Source organism: Nothoprocta perdicaria, unplaced genomic scaffold, assembly GCF_003342845.1.
Source record: "Nothoprocta perdicaria isolate Ctin4 unplaced genomic scaffold, notPer1 scaffold_37, whole genome shotgun sequence".
NCBI lineage: Eukaryota > Metazoa > Chordata > Aves > Tinamiformes > Tinamidae > Nothoprocta > Nothoprocta perdicaria.
The window spans coordinates 2,330,454-2,357,348 of NW_020455610.1; the positions used below are offsets into that span (position 1 = coordinate 2,330,454).

Below are 26,895 nucleotides of genomic sequence, written 5' to 3' on the forward strand. Positions count from 1 at the left end.
AAGGTCATTGCAAGAAATTATCAAAAAATAAATAAATAAAGGTGGAGAATCATAGTGCAGTTGGATCAGCCCTGTGCTGGTTACAAAGATCAAACCTGGCCAGCAAGACGGGTACAAAAGGAGACAGCCAGCAGCAGACAAATGGGGACAACACGCTCATCGTGGGGTGCAGAAACGGTGCCACCGTCCTCCCGTGTGACACAAGGGCTGAACACTCACTCACGGCGCCCCTTTCCAACAAGGCCATATCTACCACTTATTAGGTGCTCTTATTACAGCAGTTCTTTGACGGTGACCATCGCTCTCTGTTACAAGCAGAACATGGCGCCTCACGAGGCGGGCGAGTCAATCGATGCTCTTCTCCCAGCGGAGCGCCGCGGTGCCCGCTCCCGGGGCTCCGGCGCAACGCGGGCGCGTGGGAGCTGCACACGCAGCAGTGACGCCTCGCGGGCAGCGCGCGCCGGTAGCCACCCAGCGACTCGGTCACAAGGGTCACGCTCAGCAGATGGTGCGGCCGCATCATCACAAAAGAAGGAATTCTATGATAAAATCCTCATTATCGCAAGGCACTTGCTTCATTGCGCTATTACTGTCATGATTTACTTCTCTTTATTGTTACAGTGTCCTCCTCCTCCTTCCAAACTAGTTGTATAGCATCCTTAGTTGCTCATCAAATAGTGATGCTATGTGCTTATATACTGAACAAATAACTACAGAAGACAATTACCTTGCACATGCAAAACTATTTTCATCCATATTTCGATCATGGCTGTGTCCTTTTACAAATCCTTTATTCTTCCCCCTCTCACAACTAAAATATATTTCACTTTTTTTTCCCTCTCATCTTCCAGAAAAGTGTTCTCAATAATAAAGATCAGTACTCAAGGTGTAGGAAAAAAATTAGCCAGCAGCCATGGGAAATGCAACAATGACATTTATTGGAATTTCTCCAGGCATTACATGAAAAATTTGATAGGTGAAACAGAGGATAAAGCACATTCTGTGTATCTTTAAAAAAAAAAAAAAAATCTGGATAACCTTAATTCTTTGTAATACACTCTACTGCAGTTCCCCAGGATTGGTTTAGTATGTACATATCAGATAAAACTTACTTTGAACAAAACTGAAGAGAACTGCCTTTTCACTTGGCATTTTTCCACCTGGTACAATATAACATTATTGAAATATCTAGACAGAGTCCACATAGGGTTTATACACAGTGTTAAGACCTTGCACCCCAACTGTAATAAGAAAGACTGTTAAGTAAATTAATATTTTAATCAAAAAAAAACTCCATGGAAGTAAAAAACAACAACAGAAATCAAGAAGCCCCAAACCCCCTTCGCTTCACAGCAGTGTGCAGCAAATCAGCATGGCTGTTCCTCAGTTTTCCTTATGTCAATGTAACACTTGGAAAGCAAATGCTTCCTAATGGGACAATCTTAGGCATAAAGACACTGCTGGATTTGGCACTTTGCTTAATTGTTTTTCTTGCTGAAAAGAATAAGTGTTTCCTGAAATACAGTATAAACGGTAAGAGATAACATGAGCCACTGTGACACTCCATTTAACAGTTCAGACATGCATCCCAAAATACGGGTCTATCACACAACCACCTAACTTCTTTGAAATTTCTGCTTGAAAACGTTTCCAAATCTATATGCATCTTATCCTGCTCCTATAAACATATTTGCTGTCTTGAAATGACCAGAGCTTACCTTGCCCTCTCCCCAGAACACAAAATTCATGATTTGGTTCTAAAAAGACCATCACAAAGCAGTATTAAAACAGGCTGAAAAGCATGAAACTGCTCCTCTGCTTCAGAATCCTCCTTGAAATGGATATCCACGAGAAAGGTGGAAGCCGAAAGGTCCGTGACCCTCGAGACTTGCTTGGTCCTCGCCGGTGCACGTCTGCAGTCCTTCCTGCAACCTGCCTCGATGCCCTTTGCAGGTGAAATCCCAAGGCAGCCCTGTGGCTCCTGCCACCACATCACAAGGCTTCTTGCAAGGTTTCTTTGGTTAAATGAGAACCTATCTATAATCACAGCAAGCCACCTGGAGAAAATCAACACCAGAATAAACACCACCCCACAGCCTGCTTTCCCTCCACCGACCACCCCTGACAAAGAGAGCAGGGCAGGTGGAGGCAGCGGGGCCAGGAAGGCACCAACAGCCACAGCTCCCTCTTGCATTTAGCAGTTCTGCACATACGTGTGTAGACATGCATTTAAGCCCAAATTAAGTGCTAGGCCGAGCTGTGACTCGATGCTCGCTCTTCGCTTCCAACATGTATGAGGAATTAGGTTGCTGAGCGGGACATCCCGGGCAGCGTATGGCACTGAAGTCCCCAGCACGAGCCAGGAGCGATACCGAACTCTGTGGTTTGCAGGACTGGTGCAGGGACACAACGTCAGGAGAGCTCAACGACAGGCACGCACGAGTCCACCTAGGCTGTCCACAGATGATGTGAAACGTGCTGCTCTTTGGAGGAAAATTACATTCTTGGGTTGTTTTTCTTCTTTTTTTCAAGTATTCAGCGTATATATAAAATGTCTTATCCTCCTTTTGCTACAGGACAAGCACACCCCAAGTGAAATCACAGTTCACCATTATCTTACCTTTGACTACCGGTATGTATTTTTTTCCTCCCCTTTAGGTCAACTCTAAATATACATCTATTCATCATAATTACATGTGAGGATTCTTTACTTCTCCCTTTGTGATTTATTTACACAACCATTAAAAAAAAAAAAGAAAAAAAAAAGCTTGAATTTGCATACTGAGATTTGAAGGCCTGTCTGTAGCTATGAGTGTCCCAGCACGAGTTGTAGATAATATCGTTGCCTATTGCTTTCTAAGTTCACTGAAAGCAGCATGCTCATCTATTCTTTCCCTTAATATTTGAAGCTATGCTGCTTGGAAAAACCTGATTTATGGCTTATTTCCTTATTTTGTTTTATTATTTGGATTATAGTTTACTTCCTTCAGGAGCAGTTCACAGTCAGACAATGCTTCTGTTGGCAAATGCTTCATTATCTGCTCAAGAGTCTTTTGATACGTTATCTTCTCCTGTTCCAGGGACTGAATCACAGTCTTCATTTTGTTCTCTCGAGTCAAAATAGTCTCCAGGCTGGATTCCAGGCTCTGAATTTTAGCATGAGCAACCTATAAACAACAACATTAGCTGTATATTACATTGAGATATTCTGATTTTTATTATTATTTGGTTAGGACACAATATAGCTGCTTCTTGTAAAAGACATCTGTGAAGGCAGATGATGTAACGAGCACCTACTGTGCATCACTCAGATAATCTCCTCACACACAAGGCAACTTGGAACACAGCTGACATCCCCTCTGAGATGGGCTCTCTACTTCTTGGCTTTCCTTTTCGTGTAGTGGCCAGATTAATCTGAAGGATCCTGGAAAGTGTTACAGAGGGAATGGGATGTGCAAGTGGCAGCGAGCAAAAAACAGCACAGGAAGGGGCGATTTGCCCAAGTGTGACAAAGCAAGGGAAAACCTACGGGAAAAGCAAAGCGCAGGATGGAGAGGTGAGAGTGGGAAAACAGGCCTAAATAGCTCAGTCGAGTTCAGAGTTCCCCTCTCTCCAGCAAAAGACCTGCAGCCTCCTCCAGAATAGAGACTGAGCAGTAATCAGAAACCTTGGACCTCAGCAGTGGCAAATCCCTCCCTGAGGGAAGTGGAGAAACTATTACTAGAAATGGGCAAGAAGGCCATACAAACCAAAAGATGAAGTGGCTAAGATACAACTAAGGAAGATACAGCAGCCTGGGAGAACAGAAAAGCTTTCACGGACCCTTTTGAATCATTCAAAATATTTCCATGCCCTTCCCATAGCTTCAGAAGAGCGACAGAAGTCCAGCTAGTAACCCAAGTCATTCCCACTCTCCCTAATGCCACAAAAGCAGAGCTCCTGGAGCCTGCCCATGAACATCAAAATAATGAAGGCATGATATAACTTTTTTTTCCTTCCATTTTCAGGTTTCAGAAGCTGAAGATGCTCTCCAGGATCTTCTCAACAATGGTCAAAATCTCCAAGTAAATATAAAAATGGCCTGGTGACGCTTTTTTTTTTTTCTGGAAAATGCAGTACAATACATACAGGGAAACATGAAACAAGTCCTGGCTATGAGAAAAAGAGTAAAAGGAGAAAGAAAAGCTTCAAAAAAAAACCCCAAAAGTAGCCTGACCAAATCAGACAATGTGATGGGCACCCAGCTGTATTCAAGACTGCTAAGAGAGACCATATTTCAAAACAGAATATGATTACAAGCTTCCACAGAAGGGAGCAAAAATCTTTCTACACAGGTATGTAGGAAGCAAGACTATCATAGCTTATTTCTTAAAAATTTCCAACAGAGAAACAAGGTGATAAGGTGATAAAGGGCCAGAGGACTGACTTGTAAGCCAGATATACAAAACTTAGCCAATCGACTGTTTTGGGAGTTAAGCCTAGAGATATTTTGAGAAAATATACATCTAAAGCAAGAAGAAATAGTACAAGAAATGACAAAAGGGTTAAATATATGCCTAACATAGAAACAAATTATTGTCATAGAGAGAAATGCCCAGCTGCATAAAACGTTGCAGTGAGGACACCTTTCATACCCAGTCCTGCTGGCTGCAGCCTAGACAAAGCCCCTCCACAAGTGAGTGATCTTTAGTCACTTACCTGCAACTTCTCCAGCAAATCCATGTTTTGTCTCTTCAGGTGGCTGTTGGCCCTCTCCAGCTTCTCCAGAGATTCACCTTCATCACAGGGACTCACATTTTCCTGGAGTTCATCCTGCAGGACGTGGTACTCTACTTCATAGGCATGGAGCTGTTTTGATATATCCATCTCAAATACCTGTCAAAATACACACACACACACACACACACAAAAATTACCTGCATAAGAAAAATTTCATATGAAAGCTCAAAGGAAAACTCCACTTGATGAAGATCTTTTTTTTTCTTTCTTGTTTCTGTTAATAAAGCATTTTATGTGCAAGTCTGCAGTAAAAGCATTTTAGCACATAGTATTCTTAATTGTAGCCAAAAATTGTCACAGATTTTACGATAAACTGTACCACCAGTTTTACAACTGCCATATCTCTCTAATGATAATGATAGATAATGATCCCTCTAATAGATGCCATGATAATGATATATCAACAGAAAAGTCTTATCTCATCCAAGAATAATCAGACCAAGTCTTATTATATATAAAGAAGTCTTAAAAAAGAAAAAAAAAAAAAAAGGTTTAAATTAAGTTCTCACCAGCTTCTGATGGGAGCAGTCTCATAGTGAGGACTAATAACTCAGGAATGAGAAACCACCGCCCTCAGATTAGCATCTCTTGACTGCAAGTCCCCATTTATAAGCTTTTTGGAACACTGTACTGGCATAGCTTCTCTATGCTCCCTCTCTGGCATGAAAACATACTACTTTCCTACTGATAAATCCTTAATTATCTTTAATAAAGCCTACAACGTGCTCAGTCCTGCAGTGATGAAGCTGTATCCACACAGAGATCCTGCATTTGTATCTGTAGATCTACATCTGTATATAGAGACCCTTATCTGTGTATAGATCTGCTCTCAGCCTCCAAACAGTTGCCAAAAAGTTTGGACAACTAAGGGAAGGAAGCCGACAGCGATGTTAATTCGACTTCTTACTCTAGAAATCACAAACAAATCAGTAGATGAAGACACAACATAAATTCTGCTTTATTTTCACTGTTCTTCAGGTAACTTGGATTGGACATAGAAATTTAAACCTTATAATGTGTCCAAGCCACCCAGCCACATGCACCTTCACTCAGGTGACCAAACCCACCCTTTAGTCAACCAGGTTCTGTCCCCTTCAGCCCACCACGGTTGATCTGCAGTTCCCACAGACCACAGGACAGGGATTTAACTTAGAATTACCTCATAAAAAGCAAATTACTATCTAGAATTACCTCATAAAAAGCGAATTACTATCTATGTCACTGTGAGAATTGGTGAGTTGTTTGTCACATATCTGAAGTGCCTGTGAAGAGGCACATGTTCATCAGGGCTGTCACAGTTGATGCAGGGAGGAGTTACCAACTTCCACCTCAGGAAGGTGCTTCCAAAAGCTGTCTGAAAGGACTGTTAAATGTCAGCCCTTAAATGTTCAGGGCGTGAACAGCATGAACCAAGGCCCTGCATTCGCTGGACATCTTGTGTTAGCTCTGGCTCTTCCCACCGTGGGGAGTTTTGCTCCCTACCCACTAACCACCACCATGAGCAAGGCCTAGTCTTGTAGGCCATTTTCACCCTGCCGACGATGATGTGAGGCTTACAAGCAAAGTCACGACTTTCCAACAGCTGGGCAGAAAATAAATCTTAGAAATATCTTCTCTATTAACAGTGAACTAAATTCCTGATAGAGCATGCTTTAATTTCAGTGGCTTTTGAACTGAATATTTTTATTGTATATTGTATTGAATTGTATATTTTTTATACAAGTTACTGTGAAGATGACTCCTTCGCATTTCACATCTCAGCAACTGGGAAGGGAACGTACGGGGAGGACCTTTAAAACTCACCATAGGCATAACCCCTTAAAAAGAAACTAAATGAATAAAATACAATACAATAAATCAGCAAAGCCAACCTTACCTGCGTAATAATTTTTTCCATCTGAGGCTGGGTCATGTCTGGAATAGTGCTTTTAAGAAAATCAACAATATTCTCAAAACTCTCACACTCCATTATAGATGTTTCTTGGCTGCTAAGTAGGCTCAGTGCTACTTTAAATATGACTTCTGTTCCTTGAAGAAAAATAATGTCTAAAAAAGAAAAACAATAGAACACCTTGAAAACAAGGCCTAAAGTAATTCAATAAATATATATTTGCTGGGATGCCTTTATTCTTTGTAAGCTAACATATGGCAGATTCATTCAGTTCGTAAGGGCAATAGATCTTTCTTCAGCCCCCCTGCTCTTGGTCACACTGCCACCAAGCCATCCCTGGCCCTAAATATACGCATTTTATGCACACACGCACACAGACACTATAAAGTGTGTATTTTAAGTATATGACTTGATATTGGTGGCCTATTGGCCACTCTCAGATGGCCTCTTTGTAGATGCCAGTGGCCTCTTAGTGGCATGTGAGAAGCCCACAAGGCAACTGGAGAAGCAGGAATACAAAGCACTAGGTTCTGAGACGCTCTTTTAACTTTGCTGTTTTAAAATGAACACATACCTTGCTCTGGTCATTTAGAAAGAAATAAAAACTAACCCTCTCACCCTCAAAACTGAATTCTGCAAGCCAAAGCTCACTGAGGCAAGAAATAAAGCCAAAAAGGTAAGAGAGGTGCTTTAGCCCTCAGGGGAGAGGGGAGGGGAGACACAAAGGGCAAAGCCCCAAACAGGCGCAGAACTCAAGAATCCCACTGAAAAACGGACTCAGAAATCATATGGTCATGCAAAGCAATCAAAAAAATGTTTTATGTAAAAGGAAAAGGAAAAACACTGCAATGGGAAAAAACTCTAGGTGTGAGGGGGAAAAAAAAGCGCCTTCAGTAATAAAACATACAATAAATGTCAGTCTGAATTTCTTACAAAAATGCAAGTGCTTTACACAAACAGACAAGTAAGTGGAAAAAAACCACATTCAGTTTGAGAGAAAGTATACAATATATGCTCACACTTTCCAGATGCATGCCTGAGTGTTGTGGGGTCTGACTACCCTCACAAGCAAGTGCTGCCTTTGTAGTGATTTAAGCTTGCAGTTTTTATTCACAATAAGACACACAAAACTAAGCAATTGTCATCAGGATATGGCAAATACTACAAGGTACAATAGTGCTATTCAAAGTTCTTTACTATGGTTAAGCTTCTGTACTAGATGTTATCTGAAGAGAATAAACAGTAAAGAAAATTATTTGAATAGAATATGAAGCAGGTACCCAAATACGTGAGACAGCCTGCAAGTACAAGTTTACTTGAGCTTCTGTTAGGGAAAAATAATATTCTAATTTCTTGAAAAACAGCACATTCTACTATTCAGAGGGACTTAGACGGATTGCAGAGTCGGGCAGAGAGGAACCTCATGAGGTTCAACAAGGACAAGTGCAGGGTCCTGTACCTGGGCAGGAACAACCCCAGGCATCAGTACAGATTAGGGGCTGACCTGCTGGAAAGCAGGGAGTCCTGGTGGACACCAAGTTAACCATGAGTCAGCAGTGTGCCCTCGTGGCCAAGAAGGCCAATGGGATCCTGGCTGCATCAGGAGGATGTCGCCAGCAGGTCAAGGGAGGGGATCCTGCCCCTCTGCTCAGCTCTGGTGAGGTCACACATGGAGTATTGGAGGCAGTTCTGGACTCTCCAGAACAAAAGAGATGTGGAGAGGGTCCAGCGGAGAGTGACAGAGATGATTAAGGGAGAGGAGCATCTCTCGTATGAGGAGAGACTGAGCAAGCTGGACCTGTTTAGCCTGGAGAAGGTTGAGAGGGGATCAGATCAATATGTCTGTACATGAACGAGAAATGTAGGAAGGGGCCAAGCTCTTCTCATTGGTGGCCAGTGACAGGACAAGGTACAATGGGTGTAAGTTGCAACACAGGCAGTTCCATCTGCATGTGAGGAAGAACTTCTTCACTGTGAGGGTGACAGAGTCCTGGCACAGGCTGCCCAGGGAGTTTGTGGAGTTTCCTTCTCTGGAGGTCTTCCAAACCTGCCTGAATGCTGCCCTGTGCTCTGGGTGTCCTTATTGGAGCAGGGGGGTTGGACTAGATCATCTCTAGAGGTCCCTTCTAACCTCAACCATTCTGTGTGACTCTGTGATTCCCACCTCCTTCTCCCCACGATGTTAGTTTAATTTCCAAGTTCAACAAGATGAAATTGTCTACTGGAATAGACTGAATGTTTGAGGTGTTAAATACATTTGTGACAGCTTCTGCTGTTCACACCCAGAGGTCTAATCTTGGCTAATAGCAGGCACACTTAATTGCTCAAATTCAATGCTTCAAAGCTTCAATACTTCATTGTTTCCCTGCCTTCTTCTCTAAAATGGAGCTGACATCCCGCCCTAAGGGGTGGTTCTATTTGCCACTCACAACAGGCCTCTGAAACAGCACCAGGATGCAGAAAACCAATCCTGCAGAGTTTGAAAAGAGAGTAGACAAGATTGTTCTGCTCATTACTGCTATAAAGTGGTCTTTCTTACCAAACACTCTGGCCACAAATCCTAATGGAAACTGAGATGCAAACAGCGTAAGGAACCACGGTGCAGCATAGAGGCTGGGACTGATTTCATTCTCTTCTAGATGATTATAGAGGTCTCTGTGATAATCATGAAGAAGCCTTGACAGCTGATACATCTGAATCTGCAATGCATTGCGGAGAGGGGAAAGGAGAAAGAAAAGTTCAGCTTGAGTCAATTTTCCAAACCATGCACATTTCACTCCAGGGAAATTAACTTCACTACAGAAGGAAGCTTAATTGCTGGCTCAGGCCTCGGGCGTTATCTACCCCATACAAACATCCCACCTCTAATGAATTAAAACCACCACACTAGAGAATAATAAAAAAACAGTCTGAATCTAATCATTGATTAATGAAGTATTCTTTCTAAAGATTCATAGATTTAAGACAAGAAGGGATTACATTGATTTAACCTGGCCAACAAACCAGAATGTAGTCCTGCAGCAATGAAAGCAAAAGCACCCAAGTAACACAACACCTTCAGGACACCAAAATTCTCAGCTACAGAGCTGAACTACTCTTGGCCAAGTTTACACACTTCAGCTTTCACCTTGTGAGTCTTGACTCTGTTTCTGCTGTGTTTAAGACTCTTCTGTTGTAACCATCTCTTCAGACTAGTGAGCATGCACGTGCTGCATCAGCTGCAGGGGGTTGCCAGGGGGTATAGCACATATATGCACTTCCCAGCACACGTCCCTCATGCCAGCAGGCTGTGGCAATTCAAGATACCGATGCACTAAGTGCTGCTACACAACGTGTCAAAGGTTGCAAAGCAAAGTGGTGACAAGTTGATATTAATTGCTAAAAATACTATTCTATGGCAAGTTATTCCCTTGTAATTTTGACGGTTTACACTTCACAATAAGTCACACAGTGACATTTCCCTCAGAAAACAGAAACTGAGAAGCAAGAATATATTGATTATCTGCCAGGCCCAATTTTGCTGCCAATGCTGTCTTACAAACATGAATTCCTTCCTCAATGATAAAATGACTTCCAGAATCTAGTTACCTTCCTACTTCTAGAAGTCATGATTTTTCCCTACCATGGGTTGATAGTACTGGAAACTATTCATCTATCCACAGCATTTATCTGATGTTGTTATAACCCACATTTGCATGGGAAACCAGAACAAGGCCACAGAGGCATAAACCAATTATTGGATGAGTTTATCAAACCAGTTATTGCACTGGTTCATTACAATCTGCATCATTACTTTTTTCCCCCATACAACTTGGCATTAACAAAGGTTAAAAAGTTTTCTTTATCCTAAATAAATATCCACACTGTTCTTCTGTAGGAGAGAAGTTAATTCGGTGTATGGGATGACTCATGCTTTGATGCCCTAAGTACGAGGACTTTACAAATGCTCTAATCCTGTTACAGAAACAAAACAAAGGATTTTTGCTTTAACCAGATCTACTATCTACATCATAAACAGCCAAGCCTGTCTTCTGCAGGCAAAACTTGTGCTGTTGTCTAGGAGCCAACTATGGGGGAAGGGGGGTCACCTCACTGAAAGGGCAGCCAGTGCAACAAGTGGTAAACCTTCACAAACACCCCAAGTGCCACTTGCCTCCTACGGAATGTTTCTGAATCATTTAAGTCACAGCGGGGAAACGCTGAATATCTGAACGCCCTGGAAGTGCCATCAATTACTGAAAGGGTGTGCAGATGCAGTATAACATGCAAATGCACAGCTTCTTGAGAAAAAACAAACAAACAAAACACATACGCAAATGTACATTTATTATACTTCTATCACCACTGGTTCAGAGGTTTTTTATGGCCTTTCACCTTAAATTCCTCATAACAAAACAGTCATGGCATAGCTAAATAACTAGTCTGTAGTGAAATAGTCCTCTTAACCATTTTGAAAAGCACTACACACAATCTCTTTAACTAAAATTTGTTCTGCTATGCTGGACAATTGCCAAATAAGTACCTAAGTTACTGGTCAAGCAAAGTAGATTGAGTATTCACCATTTTATTTTTTTTCTTTTTACATAATTCCAAGTGTTTGCTTCATAAGGAGCCTAACAAAAATGTGACTTTTGTATCTACTTCTTAGTATTCTCCTTCTGCACTGTGAATTACAAGCCTCAGACCAGCAGTGGTCTGTATATCCCTTTATAACATTAGGGGCATAGAGCATACAGATGCAGCAGTAGACAGCTGCATCTCAAGATACAAAGCCCCTCAAATCTGAAACCCCAAATTTAGGCCAGTTTGAGAGATTTTCTGCTTCTCTCCTAGGAGGCCCCTACTATGCATAGCTACAGCATGTATTCAAGGGCTAATATTGGTCATTTAAAACAGAGGTGCCAAGCAGAAATGCCCTGTGGCATGCACTGGCCGGCCACTGGGTGACACTATGGAGTTGACTTGAAGTTACTGAACAAAAGATTTGAAAAATCTGCCACATCTAAGTGCTTACAGGATGAATAAAAACAAAAACAAACTTATTTTTAAACACTGCCTATCCAGATGCGAGCAGATAGTTTTCTTTGAAATAAGGAAGAGAGAATAGCAAGGAAGAGAAAAGGAAGAGCAAAACAGCAGAGAAAGCAGAGTTTCCAAACTGAAGATCATGGGGACGTGTGACAGGAAAGTCTGCAATTTCTAAACTTCTTTAATTTGCTTGTCAAACCCCTCTGTAGCTCTGAACTTGCAAAAGAGCTTGTGCCTACATCACAAGGTACAAAATAGCACCAGAAACGTCTTAAGCCCCCGAGACATGTGAGCAACCCCCAGGAGCTTAAAATCTCATTTAAAACTGTGGGGTTGCATCAGCAGGCTGACTTACCTGCAGCGACATCATGTCTGGCCTGTACTGCTTGCGGAAGCCCAGGTCATACATGAGGAATTTGAGCATCTCAAAGGCTTGCTCCTCGCTCATGTGCAGCAGCAGCACTCCGGCCACGAAGCTGATGCCTTGGCAATAGCCCACTTCCTTGTCCAGCAGAGAATAGGCTTTCAGGAGGTTGAAGAGCGAGAGCTGTCCCGCTCCCAGCTGGGCAGAGAAGTAAGGATGGGTAGGGAAGGTCCGTCCTTGGGTAAGGAGAGAGCAGTGAATATCTAGACCTCCTCAGAAGAGGCCTAGACAACCTCTAGGTTGTTTCCTTACCTCCCCAGACAACCAGGCTCTCTTTCATACACCTTTCAATACACAGGTTGCCTTTAGTCCAACCACACACCAGTTCAGAGGACAGCAAGTGGCAAAGACAGAACATATCCTCCCTACACCCTCCCTGTATGTTGATACAGCAGTACCTGGCTCCACCTTTCCACTCGGAGACATGGAAAAGGGGCTGGGAAAGGCCCTCAGCCTCAGACCCACCTAGGTCCACGAGGATGGCGTGCTGTTGAGCTGTCAGCTGCTTCAGCAGTTCTTTGTAGGAGACGTCAGGAGGCTGCTGTTTGTTGGGCAGTCTGTGTCTCACCCGATGCTGCACAGCCAGAAACTGCCAGATTTCTCCCCGACGACTTTTGGGTACACCTGCAGGGCAGGCAGAAAACAACAGGTCTAAGTAGGGGTGTATTTTCACAACAACAACACACAAGAACTTGCTTTGTGAAGCCCCTTGCACGCCTGTCACAATTTGGCATAATCAGCCCGGTTATTAGCTACAAACTTAGCATAATTAAACTATGCAATACCCTGCACAGCAGAGATGTCAGCACTATTTGTTTTGCCACCTCTAAACTTCTAGCCTTCAAATGACACATAGAATCATAGAGTCTTTAAGGTTGGAAGGGACCTCTAGAGATCATCTAGTCCAACCCCCTGCTCCAGCAGGGACACCCAGGCCACAGGGCGGCATCCAGGTGGATTGGGAAGATCTCCAGAGAAGGAGATTCCACAGCTTCCCTGGGCAGCATGTTCCAGGGCTCTGGCACCCTCACTCTTAAGAAGTTCTTCCTCAAGTTTCTGTGGAACTTTTGGTGCCTCAATTTGTGGCCATCTCCTCTAATCCTATCAGCGGCCACTTGACTATAGGCAGAGTGCAGAATTCACAGGTGTAAAAATATAGGGAGGGCCCCTTCATTTTCCCCTTCTTGCAAGACTACCGACATGGAGAGCGATATACAGAATAAAAACCACTCAATTCAAAGCTCCGTACCCCACAGGAAGGGCACACAGTCACTCATACTGAAACAAAGCACTTCTTTCTAGTCATCCAAGCACTTGTGAAAGTATCGTCTAGATAAAATACTTTTGTTGAACTTTCATGCACAGTCTCCCCCTTCAATATCCGACTCCCTAAATTGATTTTAGAAACCCAACAGAAGCTGCCGACTCTCCTAATAAATAATAAATTGCAAAGAGACGTAACAAGAGCCCAAGTTGGCAAAAGCATCTCCTTGCTCCCGGTGCCAAATGGCAGCCTGGCAGAAGACAGAGCAGCAAGGTAAGGAGCTTGCTGGCATTCTCCTGCAGCTCCCTAACGGGAACCACCGAACTCTTCCATGTGTTCTTCTGGTAACATTTTAAACTTTCCTACTGTGCCACAGCTGGACTACACTGATATGTTACCATTTTTCAGCACCCGTAGGTACAGGTCAGGAGATTTTCACAAGGAGGGCAAAGAAGGGCAAGCAGAACATACATCCACATCATGCTAACAAGGCCCTTCAGCTGCCCTTCCTATGGCTAGGCCACAGGAAGATCTGCTTCCAGACAAAATGTCCTGGCCTTCCCCTCACAGAAGGAAAGTAGTCAAGAATCAGAGCCTGGACTCAGCAACTTGCAGCACTTTTGATTCTCCAAACCATGTCTGAGACTCCTCCATGCATTCAGATTTAGTCCATGCTGTACACTGTGGCCCTGTCTATTCAGTGAGCAGGTAAGCCAGAGGGCCTTAAATTCACAGTAAAAGGGATCTCCACAGAGCGGGGACCAGAAAGTCATGATTTTAGCTGCAGAACCTCCTAGCTCAGCCCTCAATGCAACAGACAAGGGATAACACGTTACTTGGAGGAGTCAACCACCAGCTACGTTTCTACCTCAGTCACTGCAATTTTTGGACACAGCAAAATCTATTTGCTATTTGGCACTAGGAAACACATTCACGTACAAAGAAAAGGGCAATTTCTTAGTGATTTTGTGCAACTGGAAAAATACATCCTACCAGCTGATTTTCCTCAATATCAACAGACAGCAGAGAACGTTGAGATTTCCATAGTTAAAAAGGCATTCCACATAAATACCATCTTTCAGCGTGGCATGAATATCTTCCATGTCGCATCGGATTTTGGCTCTGCAGTTGAGTAACTTCTTATCCCAAACACCGATGACGTCCTTCTGGCACGTACCAACTTCGTCATAGTCCAGCTTGACTTTCCTTGACTGGAGCTCATCTCTGCTTGCTAGAGCACAGAAAATAAGGGAAGGAAACTAAAACACTGGGGAATTACAAGAGACATCAGGCATGCAAAGAACAATCATGTCAAACATCTCTAGTTGGCTGAGAAGCCAACTCGACTCATGCTACATCAGTGCAGTTACTACAGTTGATAGCTGGGATGGGCTCAGTCTTCTGTCCTAAGATGCTGCAGGCAGCAATTTAACGTGTATTGCTGAGCCATGAGCACTGGGAATTCAAGAAGCACATGAGAACTTTCTTTTTAAAGCTTGGGGCGAGAAGAAAAAATGGCTCTATGAGGTAACTCCACCAAATCTGCTGTTTCTTTCAACTGCAAGAGCACACCTCGGACAATTTTTCCCTCGTTTATCCTGAATTGTAAAGGCTTTAATATGGAAAGTTCCAAACATATACATGCTTGCACTGGATATTTTAGCAAGCAATCTAGGCAAGTTTTGTAAAAATCACAGTCTGTGTGACAAGTGTTCTTTTGGATGTCCCTTAAGAGCAAGGGCTGTTAGCAGAGCTACTTGGCCTCCTCAGGCAGACTAGCAGTACACAAAATAGCAGTAAATGAAATATCCAAAGTGAAATATCCAAAAAGGAACCTCTGTGCTTAGCACGGAGCACATGTTGATGAACACTTCAGAGGTCTGCTGAATAAAACTACCTGAGGCAAGAAATTTATTTCAGAGGACACACAATTTCTGAATGAAGCAGAACTCTAAAATTTCATGGAGGAGCACCTTTCATTCCTATTACTGAGAAAGGAGCTGTGGTAGCTATCTTATTATGCATGATATGCACACAGTAGAACATTTCTCATAATATCAGAAGTATGAAAACTAGAATCAAGAGAGGAATGTGTCTTAATTGACCAACCAGTATTAGGCCTATCTCTGTTAGAATTTTGTGTTTCACAGTACAGTCTTTGCAAGCTGCAACCGAGTTAATCTCCCATTTGCCAGGATCTCCCATTTGCCATGGGAAAACTCCCTGCACTCTTATACTATTTTTAAGTGGCCTGCAGCACTTTACAGCCATTATATTTCTAGGTGATCTACTGTAACAAGGAGCTTTTAGCTGCTCAGAGATGGATTAAGCAAGGTGTATGTAACTCACAAAACTTACCTTCTGTAAAACAAAGAGCTAATAGAATTCAAGTCTCCTCGACAGCAAGAGGAACAGAAAAAAAAAGATTCTATTAATATTTTATAAATAAAACCAACGAAAGACTAACAGAAAACCACTGGAAACCATTCATAGCAATTCTAGTCTTAAATCCATCATGAACAAGCAAACAAATACACACCTAGGAATGAAGTTTCAAGAAAAGCCTTCAGCTGTTTCTGTTTTCACAGGGGCCTTTCCTGAGGGCTGTGCTTAACTGCAGGTTGGGACACCAGCCACTGCCTGAAGCCAAGCACCCAGCAGCACCAGCTCCAAAGATGTGCTGTCCTTACACAGCCCCAGGCTGGCACTTCAACAGCCCGCGGGGAGGAAGCCCAGAGACAGATGCTAAGGTTCACTTCTCATCTTTAGAAAACAGGATGATAAATTCTCACAGAATCACAGAGTCACAGAACGGCTGAGGTTGGAAGGGACCTCTAGAGACCATCTAGTGCAACCCCACCACCCCAGCAGGGACACCCAGAGCACGGGGCACAGGGCGGCATCCAGGCAGGTTTTGAAGACCTCCAGAGGAGGAGACTCCATAACCAAATTCTGCTCAACAAGGGCAGATTAAGACAGCACCCGTTCAACAGCTTAGCTCAAGATCCTGCGTGGGAGAATGCAGATCTTCTTCTGGGAGGGCTGGTAAAGATATGGACTAGTAGATGAAAACCATGACTGGCAACTCTGAGTCTCCACTGCTGACACACTTGCTTTCATTATAAGCAACTAGGCAAGCTAAAAATTTTCTTCAAATCAGTTACAGAGGTAAAAGAGTTTCCAGCTGAGGAACTGGAAAGACTATCTGCTTTCAGTACTGCCAGCTACATGCGGGTGGGAAGTGTAGAAAAGTCTGCCCCTCAACAGCTCATATTCTGACCTGACAGCCTCCCCACCTCGCAGTACAGACGACCATTTGCTAAAACAATAAACCAGAATTTGGGCTGAAGCTAAAGGCATCTAGATGTTCCCAATTAATCTCTGATATTTCCATGGAAGTGTGTCTTAACATGAAGACACGAAAGAAATAACAGAGTAACACGCTAACATGTAGCAAGTACATCCAAGGACATATGCATAAGGGACACCAAAGACACATCATGCTATTTCTCCTTCCTTCCTCTGCCTTCTCAGTAAGGATCAGCAAAGAAAGGGTGAAACAAGCTTTGTAAGGCCGTAACACTTTGTTGAAGAATCAGACTACCATATAATGTGGTTATACACCACAGAGGAGAAGATAGGGGCAGCATTTAGGGAAAAAATGCATTTAAAATTTTAAACTTGCACTGAAAGTCATTCATCTACCATACTCAAAAACTTACACACTGACGGATATTACATCCAGTCTTTCATTTGTATGAGTCATGACTAGCCATACCAAAATGGCTAAATGGCAATGGCTTAGTCCAAAGTTCTGATAGCTGGCAAGCATCTGAGGTTGGCCAGGTATAAATAAATATTTACATTTATTTATATTTTGATGTGATTAATGAGGGACCAAGGAAGAAGCCTAGTTAAAGTCACCATAGGCTTTTTACAACGTCTGATATTTGAGTAATTTCTGACTGGGCTGCAACGACTTGAAAAGAAACACAGAGGGTAGGGTCCTCTTTTCTTAAATGTTCACACAGAGCCCATTCTCCTGACTCCACTTTGCATCAGAATGCCTTGATTTAGTCAGCTAAAATACATACGTCCACTGTAGTGGCTTAGGCCTCCTTTAGCTAAGATTACCTTTAATAAAGGGCAATGCAACAAACCAAGCCAGGGCTATGCAGGAAAGGTTGAGGGGGAGGAGGGAAGAGGAAGGAAAGAACGAGAGTATTTGGTAATATTTGTTAGCAGCATTATCAGCAAAGTTTCACAGCCTGAGTTTGAGGTTCCCAACACCAGCACAGTTTCCAGTGTCTGAGAGCAGAATTCATAAAGGCTTTCATGGGGAATTTGCAAACAGCTAACCTTCCAGCTTCTGGTTCTCTTTCTCCATGCGAAGCAACAGGATTTGTTGATGAATGGCTTTTCTCCAGAGACTCTGCAGTTCCTCCGAGTTCCTCCTCTCTGCAGCATTATCCGGGGCCTCCTCGTTTTGCATTACCAGAAGGAGAGGGTCCTCCTCCAGCGGCGGAGCGAGAGGCGATAACGGCAGCAGCTCCCTTCCCTCGTGACCATCTGCAAAGAACCAAAGAGCTCTTACAGGAAACAGGCTGTTTGACACCTCACAAACCTCTGTGCTACAGCAAAATGGAAACATCCTTCAGCAGCCAGGCACAGAGGGCACAGCTCAACAGGGGAGGTTGTTTTCTTAAAGCATTAGGGTCACTCCGTATTTTAACATTGTCCTCAGCTAACTTCTTAATTACAAAAAAGCACTTATCCATAGTCTCCTGTGCAGTTGCACTTGTTTTCTGAGGAGGTTTATCACAGGATTTATCACAAAAAGCAACTTAGCAACTTTCACCACCTGCTAAGTTGCAGCATAGGGAGAACGTGGCCACTGAAAGGTTGGCCATCAATCCAGGGCTGGCAGCTCTACTAGTTGCATTGCATCCACTATGTCATGATTTCAGATACTTCAGAGGTTTCCTGCTTATTGGGCCTAAAGCTGTAAGAGTTACTAACCCCCTCAAAAACGCACTTCTGCACCAAGGAAAAGGCAGAGAAATGACCCTGACTGCTGCAAACACTGCTATTACATAAGCAGGCCACAGTGAAAAATTGCTATCTGGTAAAGAGGATATTTTTGTTAGCAAAAGGCAATTTTTAGTTTCTTTGCTATCAGCAGAGCCACAGCAGAGTGCAATCCATTTGATTTTGATGACTGAATCATCTGTTTAAAGCAGCAGAGAGCCAAAGCCAACTGATCCGAACACACCTAACAGGAGTCTTTAGCAAGAATATCAAATATATACGTAGACACGACTCCCTTTCTCCTGAATTTTGACATCTGCACTTGCCGCAATCCATTTCAGTAACGACCAGCAGAGTAACGCCTGCTTATTTTCTTTAAGAAGCCCCCACCGACCTGGGTGCTGCATCCTGGCGGGCGACTTGTTCACGGGCGAAGCGACGCGCAGGAATATCCTCTGGCGCCAGGAGACGCGGCGCGGCGCAAGCGCGGCCCCGGCCGCGTTCAGGGCCTCGCTGCCGCACGCCGGCGCCGTCCTCTTCTTGCCCTCCCCATCACTGGCGCAAAGAGAAAGCAAACGGGGTGATCAAAACAAGCCCGCCTCGCGGGCGGGAAAAACACATCCTTATTAAACATGGCTGCTGTGCAATGAGGCCTGCTGGAAAGCTCTGGAAGGCAGCGAGTGCTGTGGCGCAAGGCTCACCTTGAGCACAGGAGTGACCAGCTACCTTCATGTGAGGCAGAGCTGTGAAGTTTGCACTACACACTAGCATTCAAAGCTTTCATACGGTGCTCAGCTGGAAGCTCAGCATAAAAGCTAAGCTTTTGTGAGAAGCTAAAAGACTTGTAAGTGCAGGACAAGAGGAGCTATTGTTTAGCCTCTAAAACAGGCAGCAATGGGCTTTGCTTTGCTGTACGTTAGTTTTACAGGAGTGGTCTTACATGCTACCTCTAGCAGCGCGGGCGTTGCTTGACCAGAGCAACTGCTTAATTTGTGGCATTTCGAAGAGGAGGCGGCAGGAGAACATTTCACTGGAGGCAGCGCTGGGGCCTCCCCACGCAGCCTCCGCAACAGAGGCCCAGGCCCTGACACAGGGAGCTCAAGAACTCATCTCCAGCCGCCACGAAGAGGCAAGTCTGCAGAGGGACTGCAGGAGAAGCTTATGTGGTTGGAAGGCTCAAGGAGAGGTTGGACAAGCTCGGGTAGGAAGCTCTATCTGTGCCCCTCTGCTGCTGGCGTGAGGACAGGCCGCTTGCACAGGCGCTCGAGCCGCTTTCCAAGGCGCTCCTGAGCTCCGCATTTGCAGCAGAGACACGGTTCACACAACAGAGCAATAGCCACCCACCCTGGGGGCCACAGGCCCCTCCCTGCAACACCCACACGGCACCTGGAGCAGTTACAAGCTGGTTTTTATGTTTTTTTCTTCCTCCACCGCAGACAAAAGAAACCCCCAAACTGCCTGTGGCGGCGGCAGCAGCGCGAGGCAGCTGGGGAAGACTCCAACCCAGCAAGCCCCAGGCGAGCTTCCACCACAGTCATGGGATTCCTCAGCTGCCACAGACTTCAGGAAGGAACACAAACATTACGTGCCAATCTACCTCACCACAGGCATGCCCTTTTACTTGGAGGTGCCTCTGCTGCATAGGGAGGAGACACACAAAGGGAGGCCCAAAGTATCACCCCATTTATCGTCCTTCTCTACTCAGCCCTGGTAAGGCCACATCTGGAGCACTGTGTCCAGTGCTGGGCTCCCCAGTACAAGAGGGATGTGGAGCTGCTGGAGAGAGTCCAGCGCAGGGCTACCAGGATGATCAGAGGCCTGGAACATCTGCCCTATGAGCAAAGGCTGAGAGAGCTGGGCCTGTTCAGCCTGGAGAAGAGGAGGCTGAGGGGGGACCTGATCAGAGTGTATAAATACCTCAAGGGAGGCAGTGAGGAGGAGGGGGGCAGCCTCTTTTCAGTGGTGGCCAGCGATAGGACTAGAGGAAATGGCCACAAACTGAAGCACCAAAAGTTCCACAGGAATTTAAGGGTGAATTTCTTGGCAGTGAGGGTGTCAGAGCCCTGGCACAGGCTGCCCAGAGAGGTTGTGGAGTCTCCTTCTTTGAAGATCTTCCAAACCCAGTTGGACACAGGTCTGTGCCCTGTGCTCAGGATGTCCCTGCTGGAGCAAGGGGGTTGGAGCAGATCATCTCTATAGGTCCCTTCCAACCTTAAGGGTTCTGTGATCACAGTGGTTTGCAGTACCCACACTGCGGCCAAGTCTCACAGACTAGATGCTTCATCAAAAGTACTAGAGTAGCGTTGCAGTGAAATCCTAGTCCTCTCCTGAAGGTGTTAAGTCATCCACAACTGTATTTCGGCATTCTTGGGAAGTCGGGGGCTTTCCTGCAATGTTTTCTCCCAGTTTGAGAATGAGTTGAGAATGAAACAGGTGCACTTTCAAATGTGTAAAGCCATCAAAGAAACTATGGCTATTTAGCTAAGGGCTTCCTGGGAGGCCAGCATCAAATATAGGGACCTATGTCCCCAGCTCCATCATGCAGAACTACTGCATCAACACAGCTGTACACAACCCTTCATCCCACGAAGAACCTCCATGCTGCAGTGCAGCATCTCTGCAGAGAGTCAGACAGAAGGAAAGCCCAACACAGCGTTAATCAATCTGATTAATTGGTCTGATAACAGATAATCTGAGCTACTCACTATTCCTGATTTAGTTCCTACAGGACAAGGAACAGTCCCTTGCTGCTCTTAGGAGGTGGCTTGAACAGAGCAGCACGTTTTACCAACCAAAACAGTGACAGAAATCCCAACCTTTTTTTGGCTGACTCTTACATATTTTGTGAGGGAAGAAAAAACAGAAACAGAAATCACTGCTTGTGCAAGATAAATTTAGACTGCAAAAATAATTTTGAATTTAGAGCTGCTGTTTTCTAAAGGTAAGTCAGTGCAACCACAGAGTTTGGATGTATTGATCAATATAACTCGTGTTTCTATAAATAACTGTAATGAAGCTACTACTCAATATGTTAGCACATAAAAGCTAAATCCTTCCACAGCTTACAGCTTGTTACGCAGCTGCATAACAAAGGAACGAAAGCTTCATTTCTGTTGCTTTGTACAAAACCCCACATTCAGCTAGAGCATCCCTAAAACATGCAGACATTCCTGGGATGTGGATTCAATTTACAGTCACACAACTTGCAGGAAAGCCAGAATAAGATGGTTATTTTAGTCTATGGAACTAAGCTGTGTAGGTCATTCAAGTCCCAAAATTGACGGTGGGATGAATTAGTCATAGGTGCTACTTTGTGAACTGTATAAAGCAGGGAGTTCTGCAGGCCTCTATTCCTGCTGTTGCACCTACCAAAATTCCCCAGTATTTTGAGCAACCACCGTTAATTACTGCTTCTTTCCAAGTGCTGGCTGGTGAGCGAATATCCTGTTTCAATGTCTTAGGCACAGAGCTTGCCACACTCAGGCAAGGACAACAGTGAAAACTGATTTAAGAAGGGTAAGATAGAAAGAGAACAAAGAAAAATATTCCCAAATCCAATTTAGGGGGAGAAAAGAGAAAATAAAACAAAACAAAATAAAATAAAATAGGGATTTATATCTGAGCATTACTTTCCAGATGCCCCCAAAAGGATGTAATTTATTAATGTAAGCAGGGGGACTACAAAAGCCTAATGACAACAAAAAGTTACACAGAGTTCAGACATTGTCATTGGAAAGTTCAGCAGAGTTTTCCCTGCCTCCCCAGCTGGGGAAACAGCAGGATCTTCACAGCTTTCCTGTCAGGAAATTGATACGAAACCTCAAATAGCCAGGAGGAAAGAGAGTCCACAAAAGCCCTCTTCTGATCATACATAGGCATACGTTGCATTTCTACATGGGGAAAGTTTTGCAACTAAATGAAACAGTCCAAGCTTTATTTCTAGTTTGCAATTGCATTTTTCAAGATCAAGTTGCCACCTCAAATTCAAGAGATTAAAAAATTGCTCTATTATCTATGGATTATACAACCTAGGCACCAGAGCAAGGCAGAGAATGATTTTTTTGTGTGTGTGTATACAGAGTCATAAGCATCAAAACAAAAAGCAAACAAATGCAACTATATATGACAAGTTACTGTTCTATTGCAACCTGCCAGGAGAGGAACACGATTAAGTGCACCCTAGTGAAAGCAGTAGGAATGAAGAGATGATAATATGTAAAGTCTTCAAGTAATATAGGACAGATGAAAGAACTGAACTGCAAACTAGGGCATGATGGCAAGTATATGAACAGGTATAAACAAGCAGTTCAAGAGAGGAGTTCCTGAAAGCAAAGTATTTCTGTCAAAGTTAAAGACTCTGTTTTGCATACACACTGTCCCTGTTTTAATCACTTAACACATCTGCCATGCAGCTCCAGAAGCCAGTAATGCAGCACTCTCCACATAGACACATGTATTCCAGTTCAGCCCTGAAGAACCATGTTTCTCCATAAGACTACCCAGGCCCTACACTCCTGACCACGTAAAGAAACCGTAAGGCTTCAGTGAGTTCATACACAACATAAAATTAAAAACTCGAAGTATTTTCAACCTTAAGCAGTTATGACCAACAACCCAAATGCTAAGGAGCAGGCAGTACTGATCCTTTCAGCTTTTTATCTCACATAACTGCAACGCAAGTCACCAAAAAAAAAAAAAAAAAAAATCACAGTTCGCTCTTCTAGTGGATAATGCAGACTATGAAGATTAGACAGCTAGTCAAAAAAAAAACTCCACCACTTCTTCATGCTACGAACATGTCTCCTGCTTGGCTTCATTTCTTTCGATTTCTTTCCAAAGCTATCCTTTGGAGTGTTCCCCAAGACTGCCATTCCAAGAAATACAAAGAGATCCCATTGCTACATGGGAACTCATTAGGCAATACTTTTCCGGCTTATTTTGCACCTGAATTCATGCAAGCCAACTGACCCGAGGGCCAGTGCTGCTGCTCACACCAAGCTCTGCACTTCGGGCCAGTTTGCTTCCTTTTCAGCGTCTGCTTTAGGCAGCTCCAAGTGGCAATTTAAACAACTCAGCCTACTTTGTTCAACCAATCTGGAGGCCAAGAGGGCACAAAATCCCATAGACACCAGAACAGAAAGACAGCTGATAATTCAGTTCCCAGGAGCTTGGCTGGCAGAAGCCTAAATACAAAAGCCCAACACGTGAAGTATTTGACCCCTCAGGGAGAAGAAAGCCTAGTTTCCATCAGCCCACCTTTCCCACTGGTTGCATTTATGGTTATTTTAAATTATTACTTTCTGCTGTTTTGCTTAAAGACCTTTCTCAACTATTCTGTTCTCTGCCCGTGGAAGGGAACTGTTTTGAAAGGGCAACCTGTTCAAAAATAAGGACTGGCCACCTAACTCATCTGTGCATGATAGACAATGCAACGAACAGGGACAGCCAGGTCCAGCCAAACCCATCCTGCAGGTAACCCCATTTTTAAAAGGGCTGCAGTTATTTTTATGTAAAATCAGCTTCTTCTAATGGCCTCGCTTTCAAGAGCCACCAAAGCCAGTCAACAGACAACCGCAGAACCAAAACCAGTCATTTCTGAAACTAAAAGGCCCAGGTTAAAAAAGCAGCTTTCCAAGTCCTGATCATTTAATTCAGCATTCATTTCTCTTTCTAGTGCTTCTGCATGCTTATGTTTAGCATTAAAAGCTTCACATGGCACTTACTAAAAAATGTCTGCTCCTTTTCCACTCTGGAATCTTCTTTAGACCTAATTTAGTTCTAATTGCAATAAAACCTTCTGCAGGCAGGTTAGGAAGGCACCTGGTAATAACACTATGTTGATAGCTGGTTTTACTATACTGTTCAATCGTTAGACTGGAGAGCAGATCAACCTTTTCCTTCTCCCATGCAAAGCACCTCCGCAGTAATTACTAGAATTAAAAACAAACTAACCCAGACTCCTCACACACACTAAGGAAAAAGACAGATCTTTTCCCATTGCAAAGTCACTTGGAGAGTAATTTCCTCTCTTGTCTTTAGACATCTGCAGCAGGCCTTAAAATCCAGCCAATCCAACCAGGCTCCCTGTTTAATGAAGGTCAAGAGATCTGGAAGGAGTGATTCATCCTGTCTAAATGGAGACATCCCCACTGCCTGCGAAAGGAGCTATATTAGCATGCCCCAAAAAGGGGGATAAACAGGCACGACCAGCTCTGTAAATAGCAGCGTAATGGAAGAGAATCACCGTGGGTGATGCTGTGGGGAGCAGCTGTACCCTAGACATGGCACTTTTCTGCCTCGGCCGGGTGGGATGAAGAGCTCCGTGACCAGCTAAGAGCCATTGCACCCGAAATCTCCCTAGCAGCCGCTTCCGAGCTTGTGCCCATATGGGAAATCTGATGCAAAGGCAGCTTTGAGTTACCTTTATAGAGAGAGGCTACTGCAGAAAGATATAACGAGTGGAGCTGCGTTTGAATGCGCAGCTCCCCAGCCTGACCCTGTGGGATGCTATATACATAAGCCAACTCAACTGCTAGAAACCAAGCACCTTCCTAACATGAATTCAGGCCCAAACTGGCTCTGCTCCTGCCCAAAGTTCACCAGAACTCCAAGAAAAGTTCCTTTTTTTTTTCTTTTCTAATATGTAGTCTCAAAAATATGGGAAGCCAGACCACCAAGAACCTCAGCACAATGTGGGTGATGTTGCAAGCTAGAAGACACTTCATGGAGGCACAGTTACCATGATTCTCCCCAGAGAGGACAATGCACCGTAGCTTTGCCTAAGTTAACAGCTAACTTGAACTAAGTTTTAATAAAGCGAGCGTGCCCTAACAGTTGCACAACTCACAGTTTGTCATCTGTCAAAGGACTGCCACACTGCAGTCAGCTTCAGCTTAGTTTATGTTTACACAGGAACGTTAAGGACACGTCAAGTCAAACCCATTAGGGTAGAACGGGGTCCTCTCTGGGAAGAGGAACCACGGGAAATAAGGGGGAAAAAAAAGCCCTGAACTTCCTCCTATTCCTAAACCTCATGACAAGTATTTTCATCGATAGATTTGCAAGCTCAAATAAACACTCATGGGACAATATATTTTATTCCTCATTAGCCAGTTCAAATGCCAGCTGGATCACCCGAGTGACACTTTCTAGCGTATCAGAATTACTCTTTTATCACTGCTTTCTGACTACGTTTGCCATATTCACTTCCCTCATTTGAGCCCAACTACTTGCTAACACTTCAACCTTGGCTACTGTGACTTACCTGTCGTGACAGTTTAGGCCCACTTGTTCCCAGTAAAATTCTTAACTAATGAGATCCCATTTTCACAAATACACTCTCAAGATAAAAAGAGAAAGCAATTGGAAAAATATACAAAATAAAGTCACACAAGAGATTCTGCAGAAATCCAAGATCAAATATTATCAGAAACTTGCACACTGTGGAGCCTAAAAGAGTAACACATTTTTCTTCTGGGAATTGTTCCTCATTTGTAGATTTTTTTTCCCACCTAGCAGTTCAAAACCCCATTACAATAAAACCCTTGAGCAGAACACATAACCAAGACGAGTAATTACATCTCAGGCACTTTAGTGATAAAGTAGCTGGTGTTACAGGTCTAGTACAGAGCTTATTCCCAGTTCCAGAAACGTACATTTAACAGAATCCAGTTTCTTGTACAAACCACCCTGGAAGCTGCTTCAACTCCATGCCTTCTAGCTGAAGGGAGCAAAAGTTGTAGTGAAACTGAAATAAGAGGTAGCCTGTAAGAGCCAGGCTGTTTTTCCTCATTTCTCTGCACACCCCCTAAATCCAGGCACCGGTTTCCTACATTTCCACTCTAAAAAGCCACTTACCTGCTGCTTACTGTGGCCTCACTGCAGTCTAGCAGGGGCTGACACACCTCAGCACCTCTGCCCTCACATAGTGCCTGTTCTCGGACAGAAGCTTGAGAGCAGGTGACATAAAAAACTTATTTCCATGCTGGATGAGAGGGCGTCTCTCAGCTTTCAAATGCGTGCACTGCTTATTGCCTGTTCACCTGTGTTTGAGCACACAAGTAGGGCAATGCAGAACATTATTCCATCCTCAAAACTCCAGCTTCCTCAACTTCCTGTAACATCCTCAAAGCTTTCGTTTTTAGGAGTGGTTTTGGAAAGGCTCATCCTAGAAATAAGCAAGCAGTGATTGGGTTACGTTGTCCTCCTACCAGGATGGGCATCCAGGATATCTGCTGCTACAAAGCTGTTGGCTTTGACAGAGTCCTTCCAACCAGCGAGTCTGCATCACAGCTTTTGGGTTGCTCTTTAGAGGCCAGAGACATTTTAAGTGTCAATGAAATCAAGACAGGGTACAGTGTACAGACACAGAAATCAAGACAGGGTACAGAGACAATGCATACTTGTACCTTGTTATACTAATCTATATGTTACAAGATGCGACCAATGTGTATCAACACCAACTTTAGCTCAATTGTCTGT

At 43.9% G+C, this 26,895-nt stretch overlaps 1 protein-coding gene across 1 annotated transcript in view; it reads right to left on the bottom strand.

The window, feature by feature from the left end:
• Positions 1-1,017: 1,017 nt before the first annotated feature.
• Positions 1,018-26,895, bottom strand: part of TBC1D4 (TBC1 domain family member 4) — a 44,332-nt gene continuing 18,454 nt past the window's right edge. Inside the window, exons 11-19 of the mRNA XM_026044521.1 lie at positions 18,805-18,969; positions 17,746-18,038; positions 14,459-14,617; positions 12,588-12,746; positions 12,054-12,298; positions 9,210-9,369; positions 6,656-6,825; positions 4,699-4,875; positions 1,018-3,167 (exon numbers count right to left, since the gene is read on the bottom strand). Coding sequence (XP_025900306.1) covers positions 2,949-3,167; positions 4,699-4,875; positions 6,656-6,825; positions 9,210-9,369; positions 12,054-12,298; positions 12,588-12,746; positions 14,459-14,617; positions 17,746-18,038; positions 18,805-18,969 — 1,747 coding nt within the window. The 3' untranslated portion in view covers positions 1,018-2,948. The remainder of the gene's footprint in view (positions 3,168-4,698; positions 4,876-6,655; positions 6,826-9,209; positions 9,370-12,053; positions 12,299-12,587; positions 12,747-14,458; positions 14,618-17,745; positions 18,039-18,804; positions 18,970-26,895) is intronic.